At 42.3% G+C, this 27,221-nt stretch overlaps 1 protein-coding gene and 1 long non-coding RNA gene across 2 annotated transcripts; one reads left to right on the top strand and one right to left on the bottom strand.

The window, feature by feature from the left end:
* Window positions 1-332: 332 nt before the first annotated feature.
* Window positions 333-3,272, bottom strand: LOC115892752. Its single transcript, XR_004052638.1, has 3 exons — window positions 3,163-3,272; window positions 2,914-3,036; window positions 333-1,672 (listed from the first exon to the last, which is right to left on the bottom strand). It is a non-coding gene; the product is annotated as an uncharacterized LOC115892752 (long non-coding RNA).
* Window positions 2,802-27,221, top strand: SERINC3 (serine incorporator 3). The gene is made up of 10 exons (XM_010384274.2): window positions 2,802-3,005; window positions 10,287-10,448; window positions 11,326-11,519; window positions 13,283-13,362; window positions 14,658-14,795; window positions 17,772-17,941; window positions 19,801-19,891; window positions 20,714-20,894; window positions 23,377-23,604; window positions 24,241-27,221. Exons 1-10 carry the CDS (start codon window positions 2,967-2,969, stop codon window positions 24,377-24,379), a joined length of 1,422 nt encoding a protein of 473 aa, XP_010382576.1. The 5' UTR covers window positions 2,802-2,966; the 3' UTR covers window positions 24,380-27,221.

Genomic DNA, 27,221 nt, shown 5'->3' with positions numbered 1-27,221 from the left:
CTCCAGCCTGAGCGACAGAGTAAGACTCCGTCTCAAAAAAAAAAAAAAAAGAATGCCATCACGTGTAAAAAGGAGTGATGGGTAATAGCTATAATGTTGGCATATGCATATTCCAGTAGGAACTCTGGAAGGTGATCTGGGAGATGAGGGTGGGGAAAGGGTGGGAAGGACACTTCATTTTCACAGTGTGCTCCTTTATGCAGTATTTTATAACCAAGTACATGTGTTATCTTTTCAACAACATATGGGGGAAACCTAGGTTTTTTCACTCGCGTCCCTGTGAAGAGACCACCAAACAGGTTTTGTGTGAGCAACAAGGCTGTTTATTTCACTTGGGTGCAGGCGGGCTGCGTCCGAAAAGAGATTCAGTGAAGGGAGATAGGGGTGGGGCCGTTTTATAGGATTTGGGTAGGTAGGTAAAGGAAAATTACAGTCAAAGAGGGTTGTTCTCTAGCGGGCAGGGGCAGGGTCACAAGGTGCTCAGCAGGGGAGCTTTTGAGCCAGGATGAGCCAGGAGAAGGAATTTCACAAGGTAATGTCATCAGTTAAGGCAGGAACAGGCCATTTTCACTTTTGTGGTAGAATGTCATCAGTTAAGGCAGGAACCTGCCATCTGGATGTGTACGTGCAGGTCACAGGGGATATGATGGCTTAGCTTGGGCTCAGAGGCCTGAGAGGTTTGACAACGGATATGTAAAGATGGGAGGAGCTGCCTTGGGTGGCAGTGAGTCCCCTACCCTAGAAGAGATGTTGCTGAGGGGTTCCTGCCTGAGGTGGGAGATTGGAGTAGATGATCTCGAAGATCTGCTCTCCTCCCTTTGGCCAAGTGGAGGTGACACACTCAACCAGTTAGGGCCAGAAACACTAAGAGATGGGTGGGATCCTACATTTGGGAGGACAAATGCTTGCAGGTTAGAAAGTGAAAAACTGTTCAGCTGACAGGTAGACCTAATGTTTCTAATGGAACATAAACAGTGATCACAGAATATAAACAAAGATCAGACAAGACCACCATGTAGTTGGAACAAGACACAGACAAAGCCACCACTCTGGTACCACAAATAGGACTCAACATCTTCCAATTCTGACTAATATGAGTGGGTTTTGCTTCTTTTCCAAGAACAAATCTAGCCTTGTTTTAATCCTTCTACCTCCCGGATAAAAATGTGTAAGATAACTAATCACTGAATTGCCTCTACTCCTTGACTGTGTCCAATCCAAAACTGTTCTCCACTTCCTTAAACTCTCCTTAGATTTAGTTACCCAGCATAAACCCAAATCCTAAAATAAGTTATCCCCAGTTACCTCTTACCAAGGTACCCTATGTTTTCTTTGGTATGTGTTCTCCCTTTCTGAACAAGCTAAATAAACCTAATTCTTTTTGACTACAGGTATGTTTCTGGTAGAATTTGATCTATAAAATTTATCACTGTCTTAGCTCTCTTAAGTCCAGACCAACAATACTCAGACAGAAAGAAGCAAGAATGTTAAGGGCTCCCTGGAAAGTGCAGTGGTCCTGAAGCAACCTGACTTGAACTGGTATTTGTGTATGTGCGGTGAGGAGAGGGATCTGGGAAAAGAGAGGTAGGAATTATTAAATGTGAGTAGTTTTCTTTCTTCTTTCATCAACACTTTTCATGGCCTTGGGCACACTTTGAGCCTCATTCCATTTCTGTAAAAGATGAATTTGGAATACATTTTCAAGGAATCCAGGAAATAACATCCCCAAATATGCCACACTGGTATGATGATTGCTCTGTCCATGAGAACCGCACATGGACAGAGGGGCTTTTCATGAATTTCCCTTATCAGACTAAAGGCTGATAATCCAGAAGGAATTCAATGACAAATCCCCTTCCAGAGAGTTTTATCAATCAGGGAAGATTAATACACCACAGAAGAAGAGATTGAAGTGTGACACCTCATCGTCCAGACATCATCGTTTGCCACATTCCAACTAAACTATTATATATGTAAGTAAATAATGTTTTCATTTTCTTCTGTAAGTGAACTCTCAAATTTGACATGTGTTTTGAAAGGAATATTTACATCACGGGTTAAATGGGAAATCAGCATTGCTTGGTAGAAATGAAAAGGTTACTGCAAACACACACCTCAAAACAAAACAATATTTTTAAACTGCAGGCATGGTTGCCTGTTTGAGAGATTTGGAAAATGAAGCCCTTACTGCGTTAAAAAGGGAGATAAACATTAGAAAAATGTTAAATACCATACTGGCCTCAAACCACTAGCCTGTTGGTTTGAAATGCGACGTTCTCACTCTGCTGTTTAATATCGCTTAAGGTCCTGTTCATGCACCCTTCGAGCCTTTCATTTTTCTCAAATGGGGTGCATCCCACATTTTAGGAAACGATTCCCATCGTTTTTTGGTTAATTTGGACTCATCCTTTAGTTCGCAGATTAAAAAATAAATCCTTCAGAGAAGTTTTCCAAGACTACTGCCCAACTAAATTACTTTCCCCTTACAATACTAGGCACTAAATACACCTTTATTGAAAGCCTATTCCCCCATACCGCTTCATCGTATTCATTACATTGGGGCATGGTGTCAGATCTCCTCTTAACTAGAGAATAAATTCTGAGCGTAGATACCGTGCCTCTCTGTACACTTCTGTAACCTCCAGATCTTTGCACAAATGATGTAAGGAATGACACCTTCCCAGTTCCTGCAACCCCAGGATGGTTTAGCCCCGCCTTCCCCCTCAGCCAATGACAGGCGCACCCTCAGCCAATGACAGCCTCCACCCTCCCCCCCCCCCCCCCCCCCCGGTCGCTCCGGTCGTGGACGGCGGGCGGGGCCACGCCGTGACGTATCCGTGCGCCGGTGGAGGGCCAAGTTTCCGGCTTGAGAAATCGTCGCGTTTCTGGGGAGACGCCTCAGCTGGCACTTACCACCGCATTAGATAGCAGCCTCAGGACCGGCCACCTCCATCACTGGCGTCACCATGGGGGCTGTGCTGGGTGTCTTCTCCCTCGCCAGCTGGGTGAGTTCGGGGTCCCGAGTCCTCGCTGGACCTGCGGTTTGTGGGGAAAGGCCTCAAACCCAGACCTGTACCGGCCTTGGCTCCAGAGGCCCTCGGGATGTCAGGAGGCCCTGGGCTACAGCGAGTGTCTGGGGCCCCAGACCCAAATCCGCCATACCCTTAGGTCGGGATCAGGCGGCTCGCCCTCTGGGTTCCTCGGGAAACGGAGGAGGTCGGCCACCATTGTTTACAATTCGGATGGCTCCGCCCTGCGAGGCTTCCTGACTGTAGATTCCTCCGGAGCTGGAGTGGGACCAAGGAATGAGAGCTCCCAGCGCGGAAGCTCCCGTTCCTGCCGAAGCACCTCTTAAGGTGCCATCGTTAAATTCTGGGTGGCTCAAGTAACATTTTTATCCCCTATCACGGGATTTGCCAAAACTGCAGAGTATGTGGCAAAGCTGGGGTTTTAGCGGAGGCTTGTCTGCAGTTCTGGTGCAAGGGAAAGAAGGCCTTAGATTGTTATTCAAAATTGGAAACCAGGGCCTTAATATTTTGGGACTGCTATAAGTCATTTATCCGAGGATAATCACCCCAGCATTCCTCTCTCCGAGAACGATTGTGACAGTGAAGTGAGTAAATGGGTTTAATCACCTAGTAAACTGTAAACATTTTAAAGAGAAAATTTTAGGGCCTATAAAAGAATATGCTGAGTTCCCTCATTTACCCGCTTCAGAGTAGCGTGATTCCTTGATTCCTCATTGTCCAGCTGATGTAATTGACCAAGTGTGTAGAAAAAGCACACTCAGTTTTCTCCTGCTGCACTCACAACACACTTGACACGAGATATGTGGTGTGTGGGGATTTTCCCCCAAACATCAGGCAAACATTCAGCTCTGCAGGGGATGCCAGCTTGGCGCCCTACAAGTCAATTCCGAAGCTTTCTACTTGGAGATAGGATCAAATCACCCAAGTTGAGGGCTCAGTCTCACAAGACTGTGCCCACTTTCTGTGTCAATGGCGAGCCTCAGGTTGTTTTACCTGTGCTTTTGACCGGCCACCTATGAATCAGAGTTGCCATGACCTCCCTCCTTAGCTTTGATTAATTTGGTCACAGAACTCAAGGCAACATGTTTACTGGCTTATTATAAAACTTTTATTTTGTGTATTTATGTATTTTTAATTTTAGATTCAGAGGGTACATATGCAGTTTTGTTACAGGGGTATATTGCCTTATCCTGAGGTTTGGGCTTCTAATGATTCCGTTGCCCAAGCCGTGAACACAGTATCCAATAGGTAGTTTTTCAACCCCTGCCCCTCCCCCCCTTCCCTGCTCTTGGAATCTCTAGTGTTTATTGTTGCCATCTTTGTGTCTGTGTTCCCAGTGTTCAGCTCCCACTTGTAAGCGAGAATATGCTGTATTTGGTTTTCTGTTTCTGTATTAATTCACTTGGGATAGTGGCCTCCAGCTACATCTTTGTTACTGCAAAGGACATGATTTTCTTCTTTTTTATGGCTACTATTAATGTATTTTTAAAGATACAGATGAAGTGGTATGTAAGACAAGGTATAGGGGAAGGGGTCTGGAGTTTCCATGCTCTGTCTGGGGGAGTGGCACCATCTTGGCTCTCTTCAACCTCTGCCTCCTGGGTTCAAGCGATTCTCATGTCTCAGCCTTCCAAGTAGCGAGGATTATAGGTGTGGGCCACCACGCCCAGCTAATTTTTGTATTTTTGGTAGAGACGGGATTTCACTATGTTGGCCAGGCTGGTCTCGAACTCCTGGGGTGTGAGCCACCATGCCCAGCCAAAAGTTCTTCTGAACTTTGTCCTTTTGGGCTTTTATGCAGTCTTCATTATGTAGTCAGAATTCATTGAATCATTGGCTTTTGGTGACTGGTCTAACCTTCAGCCTCTCCTCCTTGGAGGTTCACGGGTGAGACTGAAAAATCCCAACCTCCTCCTATGACCCTCCCCCATCATGATGCTTACCTAGGGACTGCCAGTCACCAGTCATCTCATTAGCTTACAAAAAGACACTGGTTATTCCAAGGATTTTAGAAATTGTATGCCAGGAAATGGGAACCAAACGTACATATATTTCACAGTATTACACCAGGGATTCTGTTTCAGCTCTTTCTACTTTTTTTTTTTTGGAGGGGGACAGTTTTGCTCTGTCACCCAGGCTGGAGTGCAGTGGCTCAGTCATAGCTCATTGCAGCCTTGAACTCCTGGATTCAAGTGATCCTCCCACCTCTGCCTCCCCAGTAGCTGGGACTACAGGTGTGTGACACCATGCCTGGCTTCATTCCACTATTTCTTAGGAAGAGAATGTATTTTAGAGTTGTTGGTCCTAAATCAAAAGAGTGTTTCATTTTTAAGGGCTTTCTTGAGAGCAGTGGTTTTCTAATTTTTCTGACCTTGACCTAAAGAAAGATTGTACATAGTTGATCTGATGCACCCATATGGAGACAAAGGTTTATGAAATAATCCCATACCATCTACTGTACAATTTCCCTTTTATCTTCTATCACATTAGAAAATCCTGGCGAGTTGAGGGCCGGGCTTGGTGGCTCATGCCTGTAATCCCAGCACTTTGGGAGGCCGAGGTGGGTGGATCACAAGGTCAAGAGATCGAGACCATCATGGCCAACATGCTGAAACCCTGTCTCTACTAAAAATATAAAAATTAGCTGGGCGCATGGTGGTGCGCGCCTGTAGTCCCAGTTACTCAGGAGGCAGAGGCAGGAGAATCGCTTGAACCGGGGAGGATAAGGTTAACAATGAGCTGAGATCACGCCACTGCACTCCAGCCTGGTAACAGAATGAGACTCCATCTAAAAAAAAAAAAATCCTGGTGAGTTGATTTTTACAATCAACCAGTGGTTCAAAATCACTATTTACAACATACATTCTTTAAAAATATAGTTACGAAGGTCATTAGTTAAAGAGTGAATTGTTAATTTGAAACACTTTTTTCTGTCATAATAACTTGAAATGCATTTTGGCTTTGATTGAAAGCTAAGATTTGAATTGATGCCATCCAGGCATTTCTGTTTATATGGTGCCTTTATGTTTCATTAATCCCTTTTATTCAATAGAAACAGTAAGGAGTTCTATATACCAGAGAGTGGAATGAGTAAGGGAAAGAATAATAGAGTGAAATCAGAAAGGTAGAGAGCAAAATCATGTTGATACCCATTATATGGTCTTGTAGGTTTTTAAGGACTTTGGCTTTTACTATTAAGTTATATGGGAATCTATTACAGAGTTTGAAAAAAGGAATGATATGATCTGGGCCTGTGTTTTGACAAGGCGGATTATCATTGCTGTGTGGAGAATAGATGGTAGAAAAATAAGGGTAAAGCAATGTAGGCAGGGAAAAATCTTCCTCCAACCTTTTGGGTTCTGTTTCTAGGGCTTGTGAATTTAACTGACAAAACAGATTATTTAGAGGAACAAGAGTTTATGCATGCAAGACATGTTCTTCACACAGGAGTGCTCAGTAATAGTAACTCAAAGGGGGTGGTTAGAACTTGAGGCTTTCTTTTTTTTTTTTTTCCTTTTTGAGACCAAGTTTCACTCTTGTTGCCCAGGCTGGAGTGCAATGGTGGGATCTCAGCTCACTGCAGTCTCTACGTCCCAGGTTCAAGTGATTCTCCTGCCTCAGCCTCCCAAGTAACTGGAATTACAGGCATGTGCCACCACGCCCAGCTAATTTTGTATTTTTAGTAGAGATGAGGTTTCTCCATGTTGGTCAGGCTGGTCTTGAACTCCTGACCTCAGGTGATCTGCCCGCCTCAGCTTCCTAAAGTGCTGGGATTACAGGTGTGAGCCACTGCATCCGGCCAAGGCTTTCTAATTTAGTAGGAAAAAGGAAGCTGAGAGAAAGGCTTCTATGAGAAGAACAAATAGGTTTCCTTAGGAAAGACAGGTTTGTTTTTAGGAGAATAGGAAATAAGAAAGTTTGTGGTAGTACTTGTTTATGCAGGTATGGCAGGTCTTTCGAGCTTCTTCATGGCCTTAAAACTTCCCTGGAGAGGGACTTGATGGCAGCCTCATTTCCCAGAAGTTGCTGCTTTTAGTCAGACAAGAGAAGCTCCCAGAAGGCTTTTTTTTTTCTTCTGCATCTGTTGAAGCTCAGATGCCTTCAGCTTAAAATAATCTTTATAACAACTCAGAGGTTTTTTTTTTTTGAGATCGAGTCTCACTCTGTTGCCCAGACTGGAGTGCAGTGGTGCGCCATCTTGGCTCACTGCAACCTCTGCTTACCGGATTCAAGTGATTCTCCTGCCTCAGCCTCCCTAGTAGCTGGGATTACAGGCATGCGCCACCACGTTGGGTTAATATTTTGCATTTTTAGTAGAGATGGGATTTCACTGTGTTGGCCTGGCAGGTCTTGAACTCTTGACCTCAGGTGATCTGCCTGCCTTGGCTTCCCAAAGTGCTAGGATTACAGACGTGAGCCACTGTGCTGGCCAACTCAGAGCTTCTGAATGGATCCCTACAGCTGTGAGATGGGAACTTTTGAACTTAATCCAGATGAGAGATAAGAGTTGTGGCTTGGACAAGGGTGATAGCTAAGGATACTGTGAAAATGGTCAGATTCTGGATATATTTTAAGGATAGAGCTGATGTACTGACAAATTGGATGAGGATTTTGGGAAAGGGAAGGCATTCAGGATGACTCCAGGTTTTGGGCCCAAGCAACAGGAAGAATAGAGTTGTCATTTACTGAAATGGGAAAATGACATAACATATAGTAGGACAGATTTGTCGCACAGATATTTGCTGAGTACCTGCTATGTAAAGCTACAAAAGATGTAACATTGTAAAGATAGTCTCCCCTTCGAGATACTTACATTCTTAAGACAACTATAGGTAAGTTAAGTTTATTAGTTTGCCAGGGCTTCATAACAAAGTACCACAGACTGGGTGGCTTAAACCCAGTGATTTCTTATCTCTGAATTCTAGAGGCTGGAAGTCTGGGATGAAGGTGTCAGCAGGGTTGGTTACTTCTAAGGCTGGTGAGAGAGAATCTGTATTATGCTTCTCCCCTAGCTTTTTTTTTTTTTTTTTTTTTTTGGTTTGCTGGCAGTCTTTGTCCAATTTTCCCCTTTTTAGAAGGACACAGTCATATTGGAATAGCTGCTCACTGTACTCCATATAACCTCATCTTAACTTACTACATCTGCAATGACCAAGTAAGGATACATTCTGAGGTATTGGGGATTAGGACTTCAACGTAAGAATTTGTGGAGGACATGTCTCTGCAGTGTTTGGCCTATACTGTAGTTAAGAATTGGATGGAGACAGACTGGCTGGTCAATTTCCCATTGCTATTGCAATTACAAATAATAATGGCTACCACGATATATTGAGCCTGATATATATGTCAGGCATTATACTAGGTGCTTCATATTCCTGACATCATCTCATTCTTTACTCAGTAACCATGTTTGAGTAGGTAGTATTATGCTTGTTTTTACAGATGAGAAAACTGAACTTTTTTAGAATGAATGTTAGCACCTTGCTGCAGACCACACAAAATTATCATAAAGTGCACACAAGATAGCATCTATAAAAAATGAAGATTACTCCTGGGACCATATTTTAAGACCAGAGTTATCCATTGTTTACATCTGCTAATTCTGAATTAGCCTGTCCTTGTAGTATGACTTGATAATGTCACCCCTCAGAGCAATTTTTTTTTTCAGGCAGTTTCCTAATCAAGTGTAGTGACTCAAATTATATCCTCTCTTAGCTGGGCATGGTGGTGCTTGCTTGTACTCAGGAGGCTGAGGCCAGAGGATTGCTTGAGCCCAGGAGTTTGATGCTGCAGTGAGCTATGATCACATAACTGTACTCCAGGTTGGGCAACAGTGACACCTTGTGTCTTTAAAACAAAACAAAACAAAGCCTGGGTGCAGTGGCTCATGCCTGTAATCCCAGCACTTTGGGAGGCTGAGGCGGGCGGATCACTTGAGGTCAGGAGTTTGAGACCAGCCTGGCCAACATGGTGAAACCCCGTCACTACATAAAAATTAGCCAGGCATGGTGGCACGTGTCTGTAATCCCTGTAATCCCAGCTACTGGGGAGGCTGAGGTAGGAGAATTGCTTGAACCCAGGAGGGTGAGGTTGCAGTGAGCTGAAATGGTGTTACTGCACTCCAGCCTGGGTGACAGAGTGTGACCCTGTCTCAAAAAAAAAAGAAATAAAATTATATCTTCTCTCATGTAGTGTGGTCATTAACAGATTTTAGCAGACGAAAGATCTAGGTTACTCTTTTTTTTTTTTTTTTTTTTGAGACGGAGTCTCGCTCTGTCGCCCAGGCTGGAGTACAGTGGCCTGATCTCAGCTCACTGCAAGCTCTGCCTCCTGGGTTTACACCATTCTCCTGCCTCAGCCTCCCGAGTAGCTGGGACTACAAGCGCCCGCTACCTCGCCCAGCTAGTTTTTTGTATTTTTTAGTAGAGACGGGGTTTCACAGTGTTAGCCAGGATGGTCTCGATCTCCTGACCTCGTGATCCGCCCATCTCGGCCTCCCAAAGTGCTGGGATTACAGGCGTGAGCCACCGCACCCGGCCAGGTTACTCTTTTTTTTGAGACGGAGTCTCAGTCTGTCGCCCAGGCTGGAATGCAGTGGCACAATTCTGCTCTCAGAATTTAATTAACATTTATTGAGCTGTTAATGTGTTTCAGGTAGTGTTGAGGTGCTCATTTAATACAGCAGTCTGAGGGAGGAAGATTCTATCATTGAGTTCGTTTTACAGATGGTGAAATGGGGTTAGAGTACGTAACTTGCTGGGGTAAAAAGTGGCACAAATAATATTTACTCCAGAGCCCATACTTTTTTATTTTTTTATTTTTTTGAGACGGAGTCTCACTCTGTCGCCCAGGCTGGAGTGCAGTAGTGCAATCTCAGCTCACTGCAAGCTCCGCCTCCGGGGTTCATGCCATTCTCCTGCCTCAGCTGCCTGAGTAGGTGAGACAGGTGCCCGCTACCACACCCAGCTAATTTTTTTGTCTTTTTTAGTAGAGATGGGGTTTCACCGTGTTAGCCAGGATGGTCTCAGTCTCCTGACCTCGTAATCCACCCGCCTTGGCCTCCGAAAGTGTTGGGATTACAGGCGTTAGCCGCCGCACCTGGCCCGGAGCCCATACTTTCAACCACTTCCTCCCAGCCATGATTCTGTCAGTTAAAACTGTAAGGCCTGATTTGCCTCGCTTTCTCTTCTGTGACATCTGTGTTATAAAGGAGTCTACTGAACGCGGTCTCAGGTGACCATGGTATGCTCCTTCCAGGTTCCATGCCTCTGCAGCGGTGCCTCATGTTTGCTGTGTAGTTGCTGTCCTAACAGTAAGAATTCCACGTTGACTCGCCTCATTTATGCTTTCATTCTCCTCCTGAGCGCTGTCGTATCCTATATCATGCAGAGAAAAGAGATGGAAACGTATCTGAAGAAGGTAAGAAGTAACAATGCCCTTAATGTATTGGTTATTTTTATTTTTATGTTTTGCAAAATTCTAGTTTAATTCTTCATTGTTAATCAAGTTCATTGTAATTTGGAGATTTTTTACTTATACGGGGTATGGTCAGAACACAGAAATATGAGGACATTAGTCCTTTTCCGGAAATACAGAATGAACATCTTTAGGCTCCAATCGAGCAACTGAGAGAAAATATTAAAAGAGTGCCTCCAAAACATTTTCTTTCCTTATGTGTTAAAGGTTGAAGCATCTAAACTGGACTAGTTCTTCACCTCTGGAAGGACTCAGTGGTAGCTGGAAAATCTCACTGGAAAGTGGCACACAACCTCTTCAGCCTAAAAGAGCAAAGAAGAGAGAGCATATTTTTGTGAAACAAAGTCTCACTCTGTTGCCCAGGCTGGAGTGCAGTGACAGGATCTTGGCTCACTGCAACCTCCGCCTCCTGGGTTCAAGCAATTCTCTTGCCTCAGCCTCCCAAGTAGCTGGGATTATAGGCATGTGCTACCATGCCTAGCTAATTTTTTGTATTTTTAGTAGAGACAGGGTTTTACCATGCTGGCCAGGGTGGTCTTGAACTCCTGACCTCATGATCCAACCACCTCAGCCTCCCAAAGTACTGGGATTACAGGCGTAAGCCACTGTGCCCAGCCGAGCGAGCATTTATATTTTTAAAATACCAGTTATTTATACTGTTTGGTAACAAGATTGTAAATGCATTGGAAGACAGAGAAAAATTCCATAGTCAGTCTCGCAGTTGTTGAAGTAGTTAATTTTCTAAATCCAGTCTTTCCTGTGGTGGGGTAGAATCTCTGTCTATAAATATTCTGATAACACTGAAATTGCTTTTTTCCAGATTCCTGGATTTTGTGAAGGGGGATTTAAAATCCATGTGGCTGATATAAATGCAGATAAAGATTGTGATGTGCTGGTTGGTTATAAAGCTGTGTATCGGATCAGCTTTGCCATGGCCATCTTTTTCTTTGTCTTTTCTCTGCTCATGTTGAAAGTAAAAACAAGTAAAGATCCCCGAGCAGCAGTACACAATGGGTATGTTAGATTTATGATTAACTGGTTACATTATGGTGTGGCTCTTCCTTCCCTTCAGCAGTTAATATTGCCATTCTGATAGAATCAATGGAATATGTAAATGAGTGACTCAGATATATTTCTGGTCTTTTATGCATGTGAAATTTTTTTTTTTTTTTTTTTTTTTTTTTTTTTTTTTTTGAGATGGAGTCTCGCTCTGCCGCCCAGGCTGGAGTGTAGTGGCCGGATCTCAGCTCACTGCAAGCTCCGCCTCCCGGGTTCCCGCCATTCTCCTGCCTCAGCCTCCCGAGTAGCTGGGACTACAGGCGCCCACCAGGTCGCCCGGCTAGTTTTTTTTTGTATTTTTAGTAGAGACGGGGTTTCACCATGTTAGCCAGGATGGTCTCGATCTCCTGACCTCGTGATCCGCCCGTCTCGGCCTCCCAAAGTGCTGGGATTACAGGCTTGAGCCACCGCGCCCGGCACATGTGAAATTTTTTAATGTCATTTTCAGTTAGATTGCTGTAACGTGGAGGGGATAGGGAGTCTTGTCTTTTTATTTTCTTCTATTAAATTCCTTTGCTTTATGTTCTTAGATTCTTGTTGAACACCTGTTAAAACAGTTGAAGCACTATGCTAGATACTACATAGACACACACTTTCTTTTTTCTGTTGTTTAAAGATAAACATGTACCTGATAAAGTTAAACAGTGTAGAAGAAGTCAGTGACTATATATGTGCTACTGATTTACATATTCTATTGCTTCTGACTCCTGACCACCTTTTACCTGTGTTTCCAATTGTCTCCCTTTTTTTTTTTGTTATTTTTTTGTTTTTGTTTTTGGAGATGGAGTTTCACTCTTGTCACCCAGGCTGGAGATCTCAGCTCACTGCAACCTCCCCTTCCCGGGTTCAAGTGATTCTCCTGCCTCAGCCTCCCTAGTAGCTGGGATTATAGGCACCTGCCACCATACCTGGCTAATTTTTGTATTTTTAGTAGAGATGGGGTTTCACCGTGTTGGCCAGGCTGGTCTAGAACTCCAGACCTGAGGTGATCCGCCCGCCTTTGCCTCCTGAAGTGCTGGGCTTACAGGCGTGAGCCACCGTGCCCAGCCATATTTCTAATTCTCAAAGACTGAATGGCGTTTTGTAAATTTAATATGTATTATAATCCCCTTTTTACAGATGCAGTAACTGAATTGCAGAGAGGTTAATAAATTGCCTGAGACCTGTTAACCAGTTGGAGGTTGGAGCTAAGATTGAAACTTAGGTCTGTCTAGCTCCAAAGCCTGGTTCTTTCCACTCTGCCATACAAGGCAGTCACTAAAGATCATGAACTGAAAATCAGGTGCCAGTGATGAGCTGTGTCATTGTGGGCAAGGTATCTGCGCCCTGTATTGTAAACAGAGGATTTGTGATTACTTTTCATTCAGACCTTACAGTTAATGGCTCTGTGTGTACCTAACACTGTTATTTTAGAACTCCCAGAATGCTAGAAAAATGCCTACCTTTAAGTGGTAAAAGTAGGGAGACTCTAAATTTTCAGTTTTCTCTGGTAATAAATGTGAGTGATTTATCCTCTCTGCTAATGTTGTCCTTTAATTGTGTGAAATATTAAATGAATTAGCCTATTAAATGAGTAGTCAAATGAAGAAAATAGTCTAGATAATCATGTTGGGGAAAAAGCTATTAAGCTATTATTTTTGCATTTCAGAAATGATTTTTTCTCAGTATAAGAGTGAAAAAATTTAGCATTTCATAAATGTATTTTTATATTTTAATAGGTTTTGGTTCTTCAAAATTGCTGCCCTTATTGGAATCATGGTTGGATCTTTCTACATCCCTGGGGGCTATTTCAGCTCAGGTAGGGTTCGCCTTTGAGGGGGTTGATTTTAAACTATATAAACTTTATAGATGATTGAGTTAAAGCTACATTTTAGGCCAGGCACAGTGGTTCACGCCTGTAAGCTCAGCACTTTGGGAGGCCAAGGTGGGCGAATCACCTGAGGTCAGGAGTTTGAGACCAACCTGGCCAATGTGGTGAAGCCCTGTCTCTACTAAAAATACAAAAATTAGCCAGGCATGGTGGTGCACACCCGTAATTCCAGGTACTCAGGAGGCTGAGGCAGCAAAATTGCTTGAACCTGGGAGGCAGAGGTTGCAGTGTGCCAATAGCGTGCTACTGCACTCCAGCCTGGGTGAAGATCAAGACTCTGTCTCAAAAAAAAAAAAGAAAAAAGAAAGAAACCTACATTTTAATTACTGTTTTTGCAGAACTGACAATTAAATGAGATGGTATCCAATTAATAGGACTTAGTATCTCCAACTCTCTCTCTCTGTCTCTCTCTCTCTCTATATATATATGTATTTAGACAGAGTCTCTCACTCTTGTCTCTCAGGCTGGAGTGCAGTTGCATGATCTCAGCTCACTGCAACCTCCGCCTCCTGGATTCAAGCAGTTCTCTGCCTCAGTCTCCCAAGTAGCTGGGATTACAGGCACCCACTACCACGCCCAGCTAATTTTTGTATTTTAGGTAGAGACAGGATTTCACCATCTTGGCCAGGCTGGTCTTGAACTCCTGACCTCGTGATCCACTTGCCTCAGCCTCCTGAAGTGCTGGGATTACAGGTGTCAGCCACCACGCCTGGCCGCTACTCATTATTAATATGTGGTTTTGAGGTCAGGAGGCATTCACTGCACCTCTCAGGTTTTCTGGAACCATATGTTAATCTTTTGGCAATATCTTAATAGTTTGTGTTCTCACTTGATGCAATACAAAGCTAATCAGAGAGCCTGTCAAAATACGGACTTAGAACTCTTGTGCTCCCGTATCTGTCTTAACCCACTTCCTTAGCATGGCATCAGGTGACATCTTTAGATTTCTACTATGATTTTCCCACCTCTAAAAGAAAAGACTTACAGTGTCATTTGGAACTCAGGTCCCAGGCTCCCCTTGGCACAAGCTAAAATGTGTTTTAAAAGGTCTGAAAACCAGTAGAATGCTTTTAAGAATCCTTTGAGTTTGGAATCTTGCTGTACTGCTAGAGGCAGAATGTCTACCACCTCTCTCTTGTTTTAATTGAAATCCTTTCAGAATGTTGGATCCTCTGAAATGTTACTCTATGGTAGAGAATAACTTGTTCTCTTGGTTCTTGTAGTCTGGTTTGTTGCTGGCATGATAGGGGCCGCCCTCTTCATCCTTATTCAGCTGGTGCTGTTGGTAGACTTTGCTCATTCTTGGAATGAATCATGGGTAAATCGAATGGAAGAAGGAAACCCAAGGTTGTGGTATGCCGGTAGGTATCTCTACTCACCTATGTTAGCCATACTGCTACATTAAGCAGGGTGTACAATAAAAATCATGATTATAGTCCCAGCAGCTATAGTCCTCAGCGACAGAGTCCAAGATAGGAGAATGGCTTGAATCCAGGAGTTCAAGACCAGCCTAGGCAGCATATTGAGACTCCATCTTTACATTAGAAAAAAAAAAATTGCCAGGCATGGTGGCATACACCTATAGTCCTAGCTACTCAGAAGGCTAAGGCAGGAGAATCTCTGGAGCCCAGGGGTTCAGGGCTGCGGTAAGCTGTCATCACACCGTTGTACTCCAGCCTGGGTGGCAGAGCAAGACCCTGTCTCAAAATAATAATAAAATTAAATAAAAGGAAAAAAATCTATAATTTCCTGAATTTGGCTCTGAATTATATGCATCACTGGAAGAAAGTAGCACAGATAATATAAATCGTTGGGTTTTCCCAATTTATTTATTTTGAGAGTCATAATGTAATTCCATGTGTTTAGATAAGGAAAAACAGTTATATTTAGTGACTTTAGTTCTGGTTTTGATAACTTTGTTTCCATGGAGAGGAAACTCAGATGGGTTCAACATATGGGACAGCTGCCCACCTACTTTAGGCAGATAGGAGTGAGTAGTCCTTATGGCCTTATTCAGAAAGGGACCCCACACCTGCTATGAGAAACTTTCTGGTGGAAAAGGGGCACTTACAATTTCTAGACTGAGTAGGATTTAACAGTAGCTTGCGCATGTATTTTGGCTCTGGTAGAGCGCTAACTACCTCGTGATATACATTGCACACATTTCTGATTATTTCCTTAGGACAGATTCCCAGAAATAGAAGAGTAAAAGTGTATGAATATTTTAAAATGCTTTCAGTACATACTATCGAATTGCCCAGTTTTATTTTCATTTGATTTGGTTTTAAAAAATATTTACATATATTTTTTTAAAATACTATGTTTACCATAAAGACAAATGATAGAACTTTATAACTTTATAAAGACTAAAACATGCAAATCTCCACCTATCTGCAACCTATTTTCCTTTCCAGATGTAGCCACTCTTGTGAACCTTTATGTATTTATGCATTCACCTTGCTCTTGTATTTAAATGTAAACAGGATTGTACTGTATATTGTTCCATGACTTGCTCTTTTCATTTCCTACATGGTGAATATCCTTCCTTACCAGCGAGTGTAGGTATGTCTTACTCATTTAACCTGCATTCAAGCTCCTGGCATGGAGTTTACTGTAAGCTGCATGGTATTCCATTCCATACAATTCCATGGCATTCCATGACAGAGTATATGTAATTCATTTAACCTTTACCCTAGTGTTGGTCATTTAAATTGTTTGTAATGACAATTTTATTTTTATCTATTTTTTTCTTTTCTTTTCTCTCTCTTTCTTTCTCTCTCTCTCTTTCTCTTTTCTTTTCTTTTCTTTTCTTTTTTTTCTTTCTTTCGAGATTGGGTCTCTCACCCTGTGACCCAGGCTGGGAGTACAGTGGCACAATCATGGCTTACTGCAACCTCTGCCTTCCTGGCTCAAGCCGTCCTCCATCTCAGCCTCCCAGGTAGCTGGGACTACAGGTGCACACCACCGTACCCACACTACCATGCCCACACCAACACGACCAGCTAATTTTTGTGTTTTTTGTAGAGACAAGGTTTCGCCATGTTGCCCCGGAACTCCTGGACTCAATCGATCCACCTGCCTTGCCCTCCCAAAGTGTTAGGATTACAAGCGTGAGCCACTATGCCCAGCTGTTATTTTCTTTAATTCATTTTGGATCATACAACTCTAGAAGAATTTAATGAGTTGCAAATTGGTCATACTTTATAATAACTTAAGTGTAGAAAAATCTTGTATATTCAGATGGGAAAACATTAAGAAGTGTGCTAAAAACTTAATGTACATCATTTAATTTTAGACATGCAAAATTCATTGAGATAAGTAGAAACTAGTTGTCTTACATCTGGGCTTTGACTTGAATACAAGTTAACTGAGCTTATCATTCTTGCAGTTGGTCTGAGTGTACTGTATGTGCTGTTTCATGTTTTCTAATTTTCAGAGCTACACAGCTAATTGTTTGTTGTTTGAGATGGGGTTTTGCTCTGTTGTCCAAGCTGGAGTGCAGTGGCACCACCTCGACTCACTGCATCCTCTATGTCCTGGGCTCAAGCAATCTCCTTGCCTCAGCTTCCCAGGTAGCTGGGGCTACAGCCTCATGCCACTAGGCCTGGCTGATTGTTGTTTTTTTTGTAGAGACAGAATTTTGTCATGTTGCCAGGGTTGATCTGAAACTCAGACTCAATCAATCCACCCACCTCGGCCTCCCAAAGTGCTGGGATTGCAGGCATGAGCCACCATGCTCAGCCAACACAGCTGATTGTTGATTATCAGTGTGAATTGAAAGGACCCACTACTTTAGATATTAAAAAATAGCAAATGAGCCACTTTTCCAGTTCAGGGATGTAGTCTTATTATTCGTGATGGGAAATGGATTTAGATAGCCAATGACTGTAGAGGAAAAAACTGTCATAAAAAAATACCTGTGTGTCTATTCTGTTTTCCTCTAACACCATCCTGGCATGGAGCTTGCTGTGAACTGGGTCATTTTGAGGGTGTAGGGATCATTTAGGTTCCTAAGAAAAGCTCACAATGCACATTAATTAATATACAGGTAGCAGTTCACTCTAGCTGGAGTGATCAAATGTCTGGTAATCAACCCATGAAATCAAATTAGGTAATTCAGGAAGTGAATTCAGTTGCTTGGTGGATTTTGGAATTTAACATCAAGTTAATTGAATACAATGTTAATACTTTAACCTTGAGGCCTTTGTAATTTTACTGTAATTTACCACAGAAAAGTGAAATAATGTCTCCTCATTTTTATATGGAGTAGAAGAAAATTGGCCTTCATTATTAGTTTATTATAGTTGAATCATTCATATTGGTTTCCTTTTCTCCAGCTTTACTGTCTTTCACAAGCGCCTTTTATATCCTGTCAATCATCTGTGTTGGGCTGCTCTATACATACTACACCAAACCAGATGGCTGCACAGAAAACAAGTTCTTCATCAGTATTAACCTGATCCTTTGCGTTGTGGCTTCTATTATATCGATCCACCCAAAAATTCAGGTATGATCGTTTACTACTACTTCCTCCTGTGAAAGGTTTTTAATTCTAAGCTTAAAATCTAGGTACCCTTTCTTATGAATTTATGTCTAAGTTTATCCACTTGAACATTTTTCCATATTATAAAATCTTCATAATTATAGCTTAAGTAAACAGTATACTATTTCATGCCTATATCATAATTAAATGAATTTCACAATCATTAAAAAAAATTTTTTTTTTTTTTTTGAGACGGAGTCTCACTCTGTTGCCCAGGCTGGAGTGCAGTGGCATGATCTCGGCTCACTGCAACCTCTGCCTCAGACTCCCGAGTAGCTGGGATTACAGGCGCCCACCACCACGCCTGGCCAATTTTTGTATTTTTAGTAGAGATAGGGTTTCACCATCTTGGCCAGGCTAAACTCTTGACCTCGTGATCCACCCGCCTCCTTGGTCTCCCAAGGTGCTGGGATTACAGGTATGAACCACCACGCCTGGCCAGGAATGAGTCTTGTTTTTTGTTGTTTTTTGAGATGAAGTCTCACTCTTGTCCCCTAGGCTGGAGTGCAATGGTACAATCTTGGCTCACTGCAACCTCTGCCTCCCGGGTTCAAGTGATTCTCCTGCCTCGGCCCCACGAGTAGCTGGGATTATAGGCGCCTGCCACCATGCCTGGCTAATTTTTGTGTTTTTAGTTGAGATGGGGTTTTACCATGTTGGCCAGGCTGGTCTCGAACTCCTGACCTCAGGTGATCCACCCATCTCAGCCTCCCAAAGTGCTGGAATTACAGGCATGAGCCACCACACGCGGCTGGGAATGATTCTTATGAGTCATTAGCTAAGATATTTTAGGGGAATTAAACTGTGAAAAATAATTGATTTTAATATTTCAAAATAAAACTCATGCTCTTGAATTTTAAATATCAGAGTTTAGGCTGCGTGTGGTGACTTAACTCTGGTAATCCCAGCACTTTGGAAGGCCAAGGCGGGTGGATCACTTGAGGTCAGGAGTTTGAGATCAGCCTGACCAACATGGTGAAACGTTGTCTCTACTAAAAATACAAAATTAGCCAGGCATGGAGGTGCATGCCTATAATCCAGGCTACTTGGGAGGCTGAGGGGCAGGAGAATAGCCTGAACCCTGGAGGCAGAGGTTGCAGTGAGCTGAGATTGTGCCATTGCACTCCAGCCTGGGCAACAAGAGCGAAACTCCGACTGGGCGCCATGGCTTACGCCTGTAATCCCAGCACTTTGGGAGGCCGAGGTGGGCAGATCATCTGAGGTCAGGAGTTCGAGACCAGTCTGGCCAACATGATGAAACCCCGTCTCTACTAAAAGTACAAAAATTAGCCGGGCATGGTGGCGGCCACCTGTAATCCCAGCTACTCAGGAGGCTGAGGCAAGGAGAAGCTTGAACCCGGGAGGAAGTTGCAGTGAGCCAAGATCATACCACTGCACTCCAGCTTGAGTGACGAGCAAGACTCCGTCTCAGAAAAAAAAAAAAAAAAAAAAAAAAAAAAAAAAAAAAAAAGTGAGAAAACAAGTCTCAAAGAAGTGATAGGTCTAACCCAACTACTAATTAGTTGCAAAGCTGATCTTCGATCTTTTCACTACAAGGGAGTAGAAAATCAAAGGCCTTGTGTGATGAACAGGAATTTCTAGGATCATGAAATGCCTTGAGAACCAGTAGTACTTGCTTCGTCTTTCTGAATTCTTTTGCGAGCTAACTGAACTGAAAGGTTACTTGTCACCTCTCAACTCTCAAGAAGAATCCGAAAGTTCTCAGTTACTGATAGTTGAATGAATCCCAGAGAAGTATACTGCATTTTGGAAAGTCAGCCCTTGGCAGTCCCTCTGCCACTGTTTTCCTTTTGATTCCATAGGAACACCAGCCTCGCTCCGGCCTCTTGCAGTCCTCTCTCATCACCCTCTACACTATGTACCTCACCTGGTCAGCCATGTCCAACGAACCTGGTAAGGGAACGTCAATAACACATTTTTTTGATAAAATGAAAGTAGGAAATCAGCCCTTACATAGGTGGTATAAAAACTAGAGCTAGAGCAAATGTGAAACAAGCAAACAAAACTTAAACGTACAGTGTTCACTGTAGGTTTTGTAGGTATTTACCTTTCCCGTTTTAGTCCCCACATCTATTCATAGCTATTTATAACTGACAGCCTAAAGGGCCAGAGTCCTTCAGATGGTCTAGGCTTTACCTAACCTAGGCTGAGCCAAACTAGTTAAGAGCTCTGGTCAAGGGCAGCCTTGTTTTGGCCCTTTGTTTTGACTAAATTGTAGTTTGATGTCATGGGCTCTAGAAAAAACAGCTGTGGGAAATCTCATTTTATAGTTATTGTAGGATTGTTTCTCAGGAGGATATTCTATGGGCTTCTTTTAAAGGAAAACGATAAATGCAGACCCCCCCTCCACCAATGGTAACTTATTTTTTGTTCTTGAGTAACTATGTAAAAACCAAAATAGAGATAAACTTCTGTGCTTAAAACCTTGGCACTCTTTTAAAGAATTAAAAAGATTTGTCAGTCAAACTACAAAACCAATAAAATCAATAATGATGTTTATGGAATTTGACAGATTTGTTGTTCTTTTCTTTTTTTCCTAATTCTAAGTCATTGATTGTGACCAAATATGTTACTGACTGCTAAGTTTCAGATTTTTTAAGTAAAGCATTCCAATGTTTCACATCATGACTGAATGATATGTAAGGAACTCCTGAAGTCCTGTCTTGGAACAAGATGAGCTGTAACCAAGGATAATAAAAATTTTCTCATTTTCAGATCGTTCCTGCAACCCCAGCCTGATGAGCTTTATTACACGCATAACTGCACCAACACTGGCTCCTGGAAATTCAACTGCTGTGGTCCCTACCCCTACTCCACCATCAAAGAATGGGTCTTTACTGGATTCAGATAATTTTATTGGACTGTTTGTCTTTGTTCTCTGCCTTTTGTATTCTAGGTAAGTTAAAAGGTAGTTAGAACAAGATTTTCATGGAGGTTGATAATAAAGTGAAGAAACTGTTTTGCTTTCAAAAAGCAGCATAAGAAATTAAAAAACTTCACTCCCTTTAATGAAAAATTATTTACTTGCTTCAGTTACAGAGCTGTGTACATATATATATTTTTTGAGACAGTGTCTTGCTGTCACCTAGGCTAGAGTACAGTGGCACGATCTCAGCTCATTGCAATCTCTACCTACTGGGTTCAAGCGATTCTTCTGCCTCAGGCTCCCGAGTAGCTGGGATTACAGGCACCTGCCACTATGCCTGGCTAATTTTTGTATTTTTAGTAGAGACAGGGTTTCACCAAGTTGGCTAAGCTGGTCTCAAACTCCTGACCTCAGGTGATCCTCCTGCCTCAGCCTCCCAAAGTGCTGGGATTACAGGTGTGAGCCACCATGCCCAGCCTGTAGTAAGTTTTGAAATTAGGAAATATGAGTCCTCCAAATTTGTTCTTTTTCAAAATTGTTTTGGCAGTTATGGATCCTTTGCATTCCCACCTGAATTTCAGGATCAGCTTGTCGATTTCTGCAAAAAAAATGTAGTTTGGATTTTTTGGGGAGTACTGTCATCTCAGCAATATTAAGGCTTCCAGTCTGTGACCATGAAGATAACTTACTGAAGTCTTCTTTACTTAAATCATTTATTTAGGTTTTTAATTTCTTTCAGTGGTTTATAGTTAGTTATTAGTATACAAATCTTAAACTTATTTTGTTTTTAAGCATTTTATTCTAAATTCCAAGTATTTTATTCTTTTTGATGGTATTATAAATGAATATATGTTTTCTTAGCTTAACTTTTGGGTTGTTTATTGCTAGTGTATAAAGATATGATTGGTGACCAGGCACGGTGGCTTATGCCTATATTCCCAACACGTTAGGAAGCTGAGGTGGGAGGATCACTTGAGTCCAGGAGTTTGAGACCAGCCAGAGCAAGATAGTAAGACCCTGTCTCTATAAAAATTGGCCAGGTGTGGTGGTGCAATCTGTAGTCCCAGCTACTTGGGAGGTGAGGTGGGAGGACCAACTGAGCCCAGGAGGTCAAGGCTGCAGTGAGCCGTGATTGCACTACTGCAGTCCACCTGGGTGATAGAGTGAGCCCTCATCTCAAAAAGAAAGAAATACAATTGATTTGTGTGTGTGTGTGTATTTTAAAGAGAAGTCTTGCTCTATCACCCAGGCTGAAATGCAGTGGTGTGATCATAGCTCACTACAGCCTCAAGCTCCTGGTTTCAAGTGATCCTCCCACCTCAGCTTCCTGATTAGCTAAAACTACGGGCACACACCATCATGCCCAGCTAATTTTTAATCTTTTTAGAAACAGTCTTGCTATGTTGCACTGGCCAGTCTTGAGCTCCTGTCCTCTAGCGATCCTCCCACCTCAGCCTCTCAAGTAGTTGGGATTACAGGCGTGAGCCACCACGCCCAGTCCTGATTTCTGTATATTAATCTTGTATCCTGCAACATTGGTAAACTTATTTATTGGTTCTAATAGTTTGCATGTGTATGTATTCCATAGGATTTCCTATATACAAGAGGTAATCTACAGATAGAGATAGTTTTACTTCTTTTCTAATCTGGATACTGTTTATCTCTTTTTCTTGCTCTGGCTAGAACTTTACTACATTGTTGGATAGAAATGGTGAGAGTAGGATCCTTGTCTTGTTCCTGACCTCAGGGGAAAAGTTTTTAGTCTTACACTGTTAAGTATGATGTTAGCTCTGGGTTTTTCCTTTATTCCTTTTGTCAGCTTGAGGCAGTTCTACTTTGGCTGTTTTATCATGGAAAGGTATTGGATTTTGTCAGATGTTTTTTCTGTGTCTATTGAAACGATCAAGTAATTTTTGTCCTTTATTTGTATTTTCGTTTTTGTTCAGTCATTTAACAAACTTTTAGTGAACATCTGTAGTGCTAGAAATACATAGACTAAGGTCATTGTTAAGGCATTCTTTGAATAAATAGCAAGGAAGACAGGAGTGGTAAGTGCAGTGACAGAAGGAAGCCTAGGAAGCTGTGGGAAGTCGGAGGAGTGTCTTGTATAACGTAGCCAGTGGGGGTGATGTCAGGGAAGGCCTTCCAGAGGACATGACAGGAAGTCAGAGAAGTGAAGGATGAGTAAGTTAGCTTTGGAAGGAGGTTGGCGCATGGTACGTTCCAATCATAGAAGCAGCACTTGTGAAGTCACGGAAACAGACACTGAGAGCATAGTGTATTTTATGAAACTCCTAAGCAATTAAGCCATCATATCAAGTAGTAACTGATGACAGTGCCATTAATCTTATGATGACAGGCGGCAATTCAGAACTTTAAGCAGGATCTTCAGAAAGCTTTCAGTCTCCAAAGTAGGAACAGCTCAGCAGTAAGTGTCTTGTATACAAGCCAGTGGCAGCAGTTCATTGTCATAGCCCCTTTCTGATTTGTCTTCCTTGGGATCACTTTCCAGCATCCGCACTTCCACTAATAGCCAAGTAGACAAGCTGACCCTGTCAGGGAGTGACAGCGTCATCCTTGGTGATACAACTACCAATGGTGCCAGTGATGAAGAAGATGGACAGCCTCGACGGGCTGTGGACAACGAGAAAGAGGGAGTGCAGTATAGCTACTCCTTATTCCACCTCATGCTCTGCTTGGCTTCCTTGTACATCATGATGACCCTGACCAGCTGGTACAGGTAGGAGACAGACAAAACAGACGGAAGATTATAAAACCCCTGGATGGCCTATAAAATCTCATCCATTGTCCTGATCTCAGAACCTTTGCTCTTACTCATATTATGAAGTTGGGTTAAATACTCTTGACTTTATCCCCTCTAGCATTTAAAACCCATTGGAATTCTTTGCAGTGCAAATCGCTGGGAGCTCTTACAGAGTTGAGTTAATTGGGAGAGAAAATCATGACATAAAGCAATCTGACCCATCTTTGTTCACTAATTTTCTGTGCATAGAGATGGCCATGTCAGAGCATTCTGGTTCGAGTAATAATGTATTAACAAAGGAAAGTGTCAGGGAGGCTATCTCAATCTAGACTTTTGCCAATAACTAGGAACATCTAAAGAACTTGGCCCTGATAGTCTTTCATGCTGGCAAGAAGAAAAGTCATTTGAAAGACAGAGTCAGTGAGTTCTTTAGTTCTTGGTCATAACAACTAAAAATAGCAGCTTCCTCTGGTCCCCTCTACAACCCTACTGGGGGGTAGTGCCAGCCAAGTTTCACTGGAGAATTTCTTGGCCTTGGCTGGGGGGCTGCAGAAGGCTGACAGAAGTCAGGTAGACCGGTCTCTTCTACCTGACTCTCTCTTGTTTTCTTAGCCCTGATGCAAAGTTTCAGAGCATGACCAGCAAGTGGCCAGCTGTGTGGGTCAAGATCAGCTCCAGCTGGGTCTGCCTCCTGCTTTACGTCTGGACCCTTGTGGCTCCACTTGTCCTCACCAGTCGGGACTTCAGCTGAACCTCTGAGTGCCAAGGACACCACTGAAACTCACAAAGGTCTCCTTCACCGAAAACTCATATACCTTTTAAGTTTGCTTCAACTAAAATATTAAGTGAATGCTTTGCAAGTTTGACTGTATCCAGGTTTATGTCAGAAGGTGAGATTGAATAATGCTTGATGCAGAATCTAAACTTCTCATTTATCTGTATATTTTGTTTACTTTTAAGGATATAGCACAAAGGGAACATTTTTTGTTTAAACTGAACTACAGCTGTGCTGTGAAGAGAGTTCTTTATAAAGCCTGTAGGTTCTTTCAACTTTGGTTTAAAATGTAAGATAGGAAAATGTTGGATATTTGAGGCCATGCTTAATATATTTATATTGCAGTATCCTTTAAAAGCAAAAAAAAAAAAAAAAAAAAAAAGCATTTATATTACAGTTTTTCTCTATGAAAGTCCTTACTTATATGATACAAGCACTCTGTTTTGTGCTTAAACTCTTCAGAGGGGTAGCATCAAAGTTCTTGGGGAAGGATTGTATATGTGGGTCCCTTCCCTAGAAGAATGGTTGCTGATTCCCTAGAAGAATGGCTACTGCTTCTACATCTTGAGTTTTTTAATTTACTTTTTGTACACTGTAGTACTGATACTGCTTGATTCAAGTCTGGTGCTTTGCCAGATGTATTAATTTCAATAAATGCTTTGTGAGTTTGGTTAAAATGAAGATTCACTTGGGAAAACACTGCAGCTTTAGTTTGTGTAATTATCTTGTTATGAGTATGTAAAAGTAAAATGCATGTTAATTAATTATATTTGCACTACAAAGGTATTTGGTTAAAAAAGAAAGAGTTTTAAGATTTTAATGCCCTTTCTTTCAACAACTTTTATGAGTTTGCAGCCATTCTTTATTTTCTGGATAGCCAGGTTTTATCAGACGTCTAGTCTGGATGCTCCTATTCCTTCTAAAAATTACGGTCTGGCTAGTGAGCAAAGTCTTGAATTTATTCAAAAGTTGTCCTAAATATCTTCTCTAGGTGAGACACTTGGTAGATGAGAGACAGGGAAGGCATTGTCAAGAAACATTTTCATGAGAGGTGGTATGCAAAAAGGTAGAGTAAAAGAGTTCTTTCAACAAAGATTTACTGTCTGTTCTGCACTAGACCCTGTAGGTTTTGGGGCACAGTGTTAAACATGATAGAGGCTCTGCCATCTTGGACTTTAATAGCTTAGAGAAGACAGCAAATGAGCTGACAGGTGGTTATAATATGGCAAATTAGTGCTGTAGTTTAGGAATCGGAGAGAACTCAAAGGAGAGGTATTTGGTGTAATGGTAGGCTTTCTGGGGAAAGTGATATTTAAGCCAAGAACTCTTAGAAGTTAGCTGAGAGAGAGATGGGAAAATGAGATGACGTTTCTGGAGTAGATAAAACTGCATGTTAAAGGCAGGAAGATGAGAAAAAAAGTTCAGTAAAGCTGGAATGGGGAAATGTAGTCAGGGACTGAATTATAAAGGCCTTTATCAACCTCAGTAAAGAGTTTGGACCTTATGTTGAGGGCGGCTGAAAACATATTCATAGTGTCGTGAACAAATTTTATCTTCAGTCACTTGGGATGATATATAGAGAATGGATTTAGAGAGATGAGACCAGGAGCAGTCCATATGAGATGTGAAATAGAAAAGTGGAATAATGGGGAGAAAATGACAAGTGAGGGCTACTTAGCAATTAGATTTTTTTTTTTTTTTTTTGAGACAGTCTCACTCTGTCACCCAGGCTGGAGTGCACTGGCCTGATCTTGGCTCACTGCAAGCTCCGCCTCCCGGGTTCATGCCATTCTCCCACCTCAGCCTCCCTAGTATCTGGGACTACAGGCACCCGCCACCACACCCGACTAATTTTTTTGTATTTTTAGTAGAGACGGGGTTTCACCGTGTTAGTCAGGATGGTCTTGATCTCCTGACCTTGTGATCCACCCGCCTCGGCCTCCCAAAGTGCTGGGATTACAGACGTGAGCCACGGCACCTGGCCAGCAGTTAGAATTTTAACACTGGCAGTTATGAGTAATATGAGGGAGAGAGAGATGTCTGCATGATTCTGGTTTAACCATCTGGGTGGATAGTGGTTCCGTTTATTCAGGTGACAAACAGGAAGAACGCGTTTGAAGAAGAATGGAGGTAGGTGGTCTGTTAAGAATGGTTAAGAGGCTTGGGAGTCAGACTGCTTGGGTTTGCATCCCAGCTTTGCTGTTTTCTGGCTGTCAAACTGGTCAGCTAGTATTTGTTGAGTACATACTATGCTTTATGACCATGGGCAGCTGAGCCTCAGTATTGGTGCCCAGTATACAAGATTGTTAAAGAATAAAGTTATTTTGCAAAGTGTAACCCATTTTCAGCACTGACAGTAGCTGCTGATCTCATTATGGGCTAAAATAAGATAATATTCAAAGGTCAGAGATGTTTAGCCAGAATCTGATGGAGGCTGGATTTCAGATGTTGTTACAGAATTAAACAGAGGAACACAGAGGGGACAAGCTCAGTTAGGGTGGGGGGAGGGTAGGGAAGCAGGACTTGATATAAATTATTGGAATCATTGTCTTTTAAACCAGTGGTTTATGTCAGGGTGTAGCATTTCAAGGGATTTGAGGGATAGATTGGGACATGTAGCCCCTTATTTTGCCGGTGTCAAGCAGACACCCCGCTTTTCTTTACAGTAGCGGGGTCAGCTTAAGTGCTCTAAAGTTCCTAAACTTCCAAACATTACAGTGCCCCATCCCCTGCCTTAATGTGATTCAAAATACGAACAGTGTGAAACTGTAAAATCAATGTAACAAAGTCCAATAAAGTTTTTATTTTTTTCTCATGA

Source organism: Rhinopithecus roxellana, chromosome 13 (assembly GCF_007565055.1).
Source record: "Rhinopithecus roxellana isolate Shanxi Qingling chromosome 13, ASM756505v1, whole genome shotgun sequence".
NCBI classification, from domain to species: Eukaryota; Metazoa; Chordata; class Mammalia; order Primates; family Cercopithecidae; genus Rhinopithecus; species Rhinopithecus roxellana.
The sequence above is the reverse complement of the archived record's forward strand: the minus strand, read 5'-3'. Positions and strand labels throughout refer to the sequence as shown.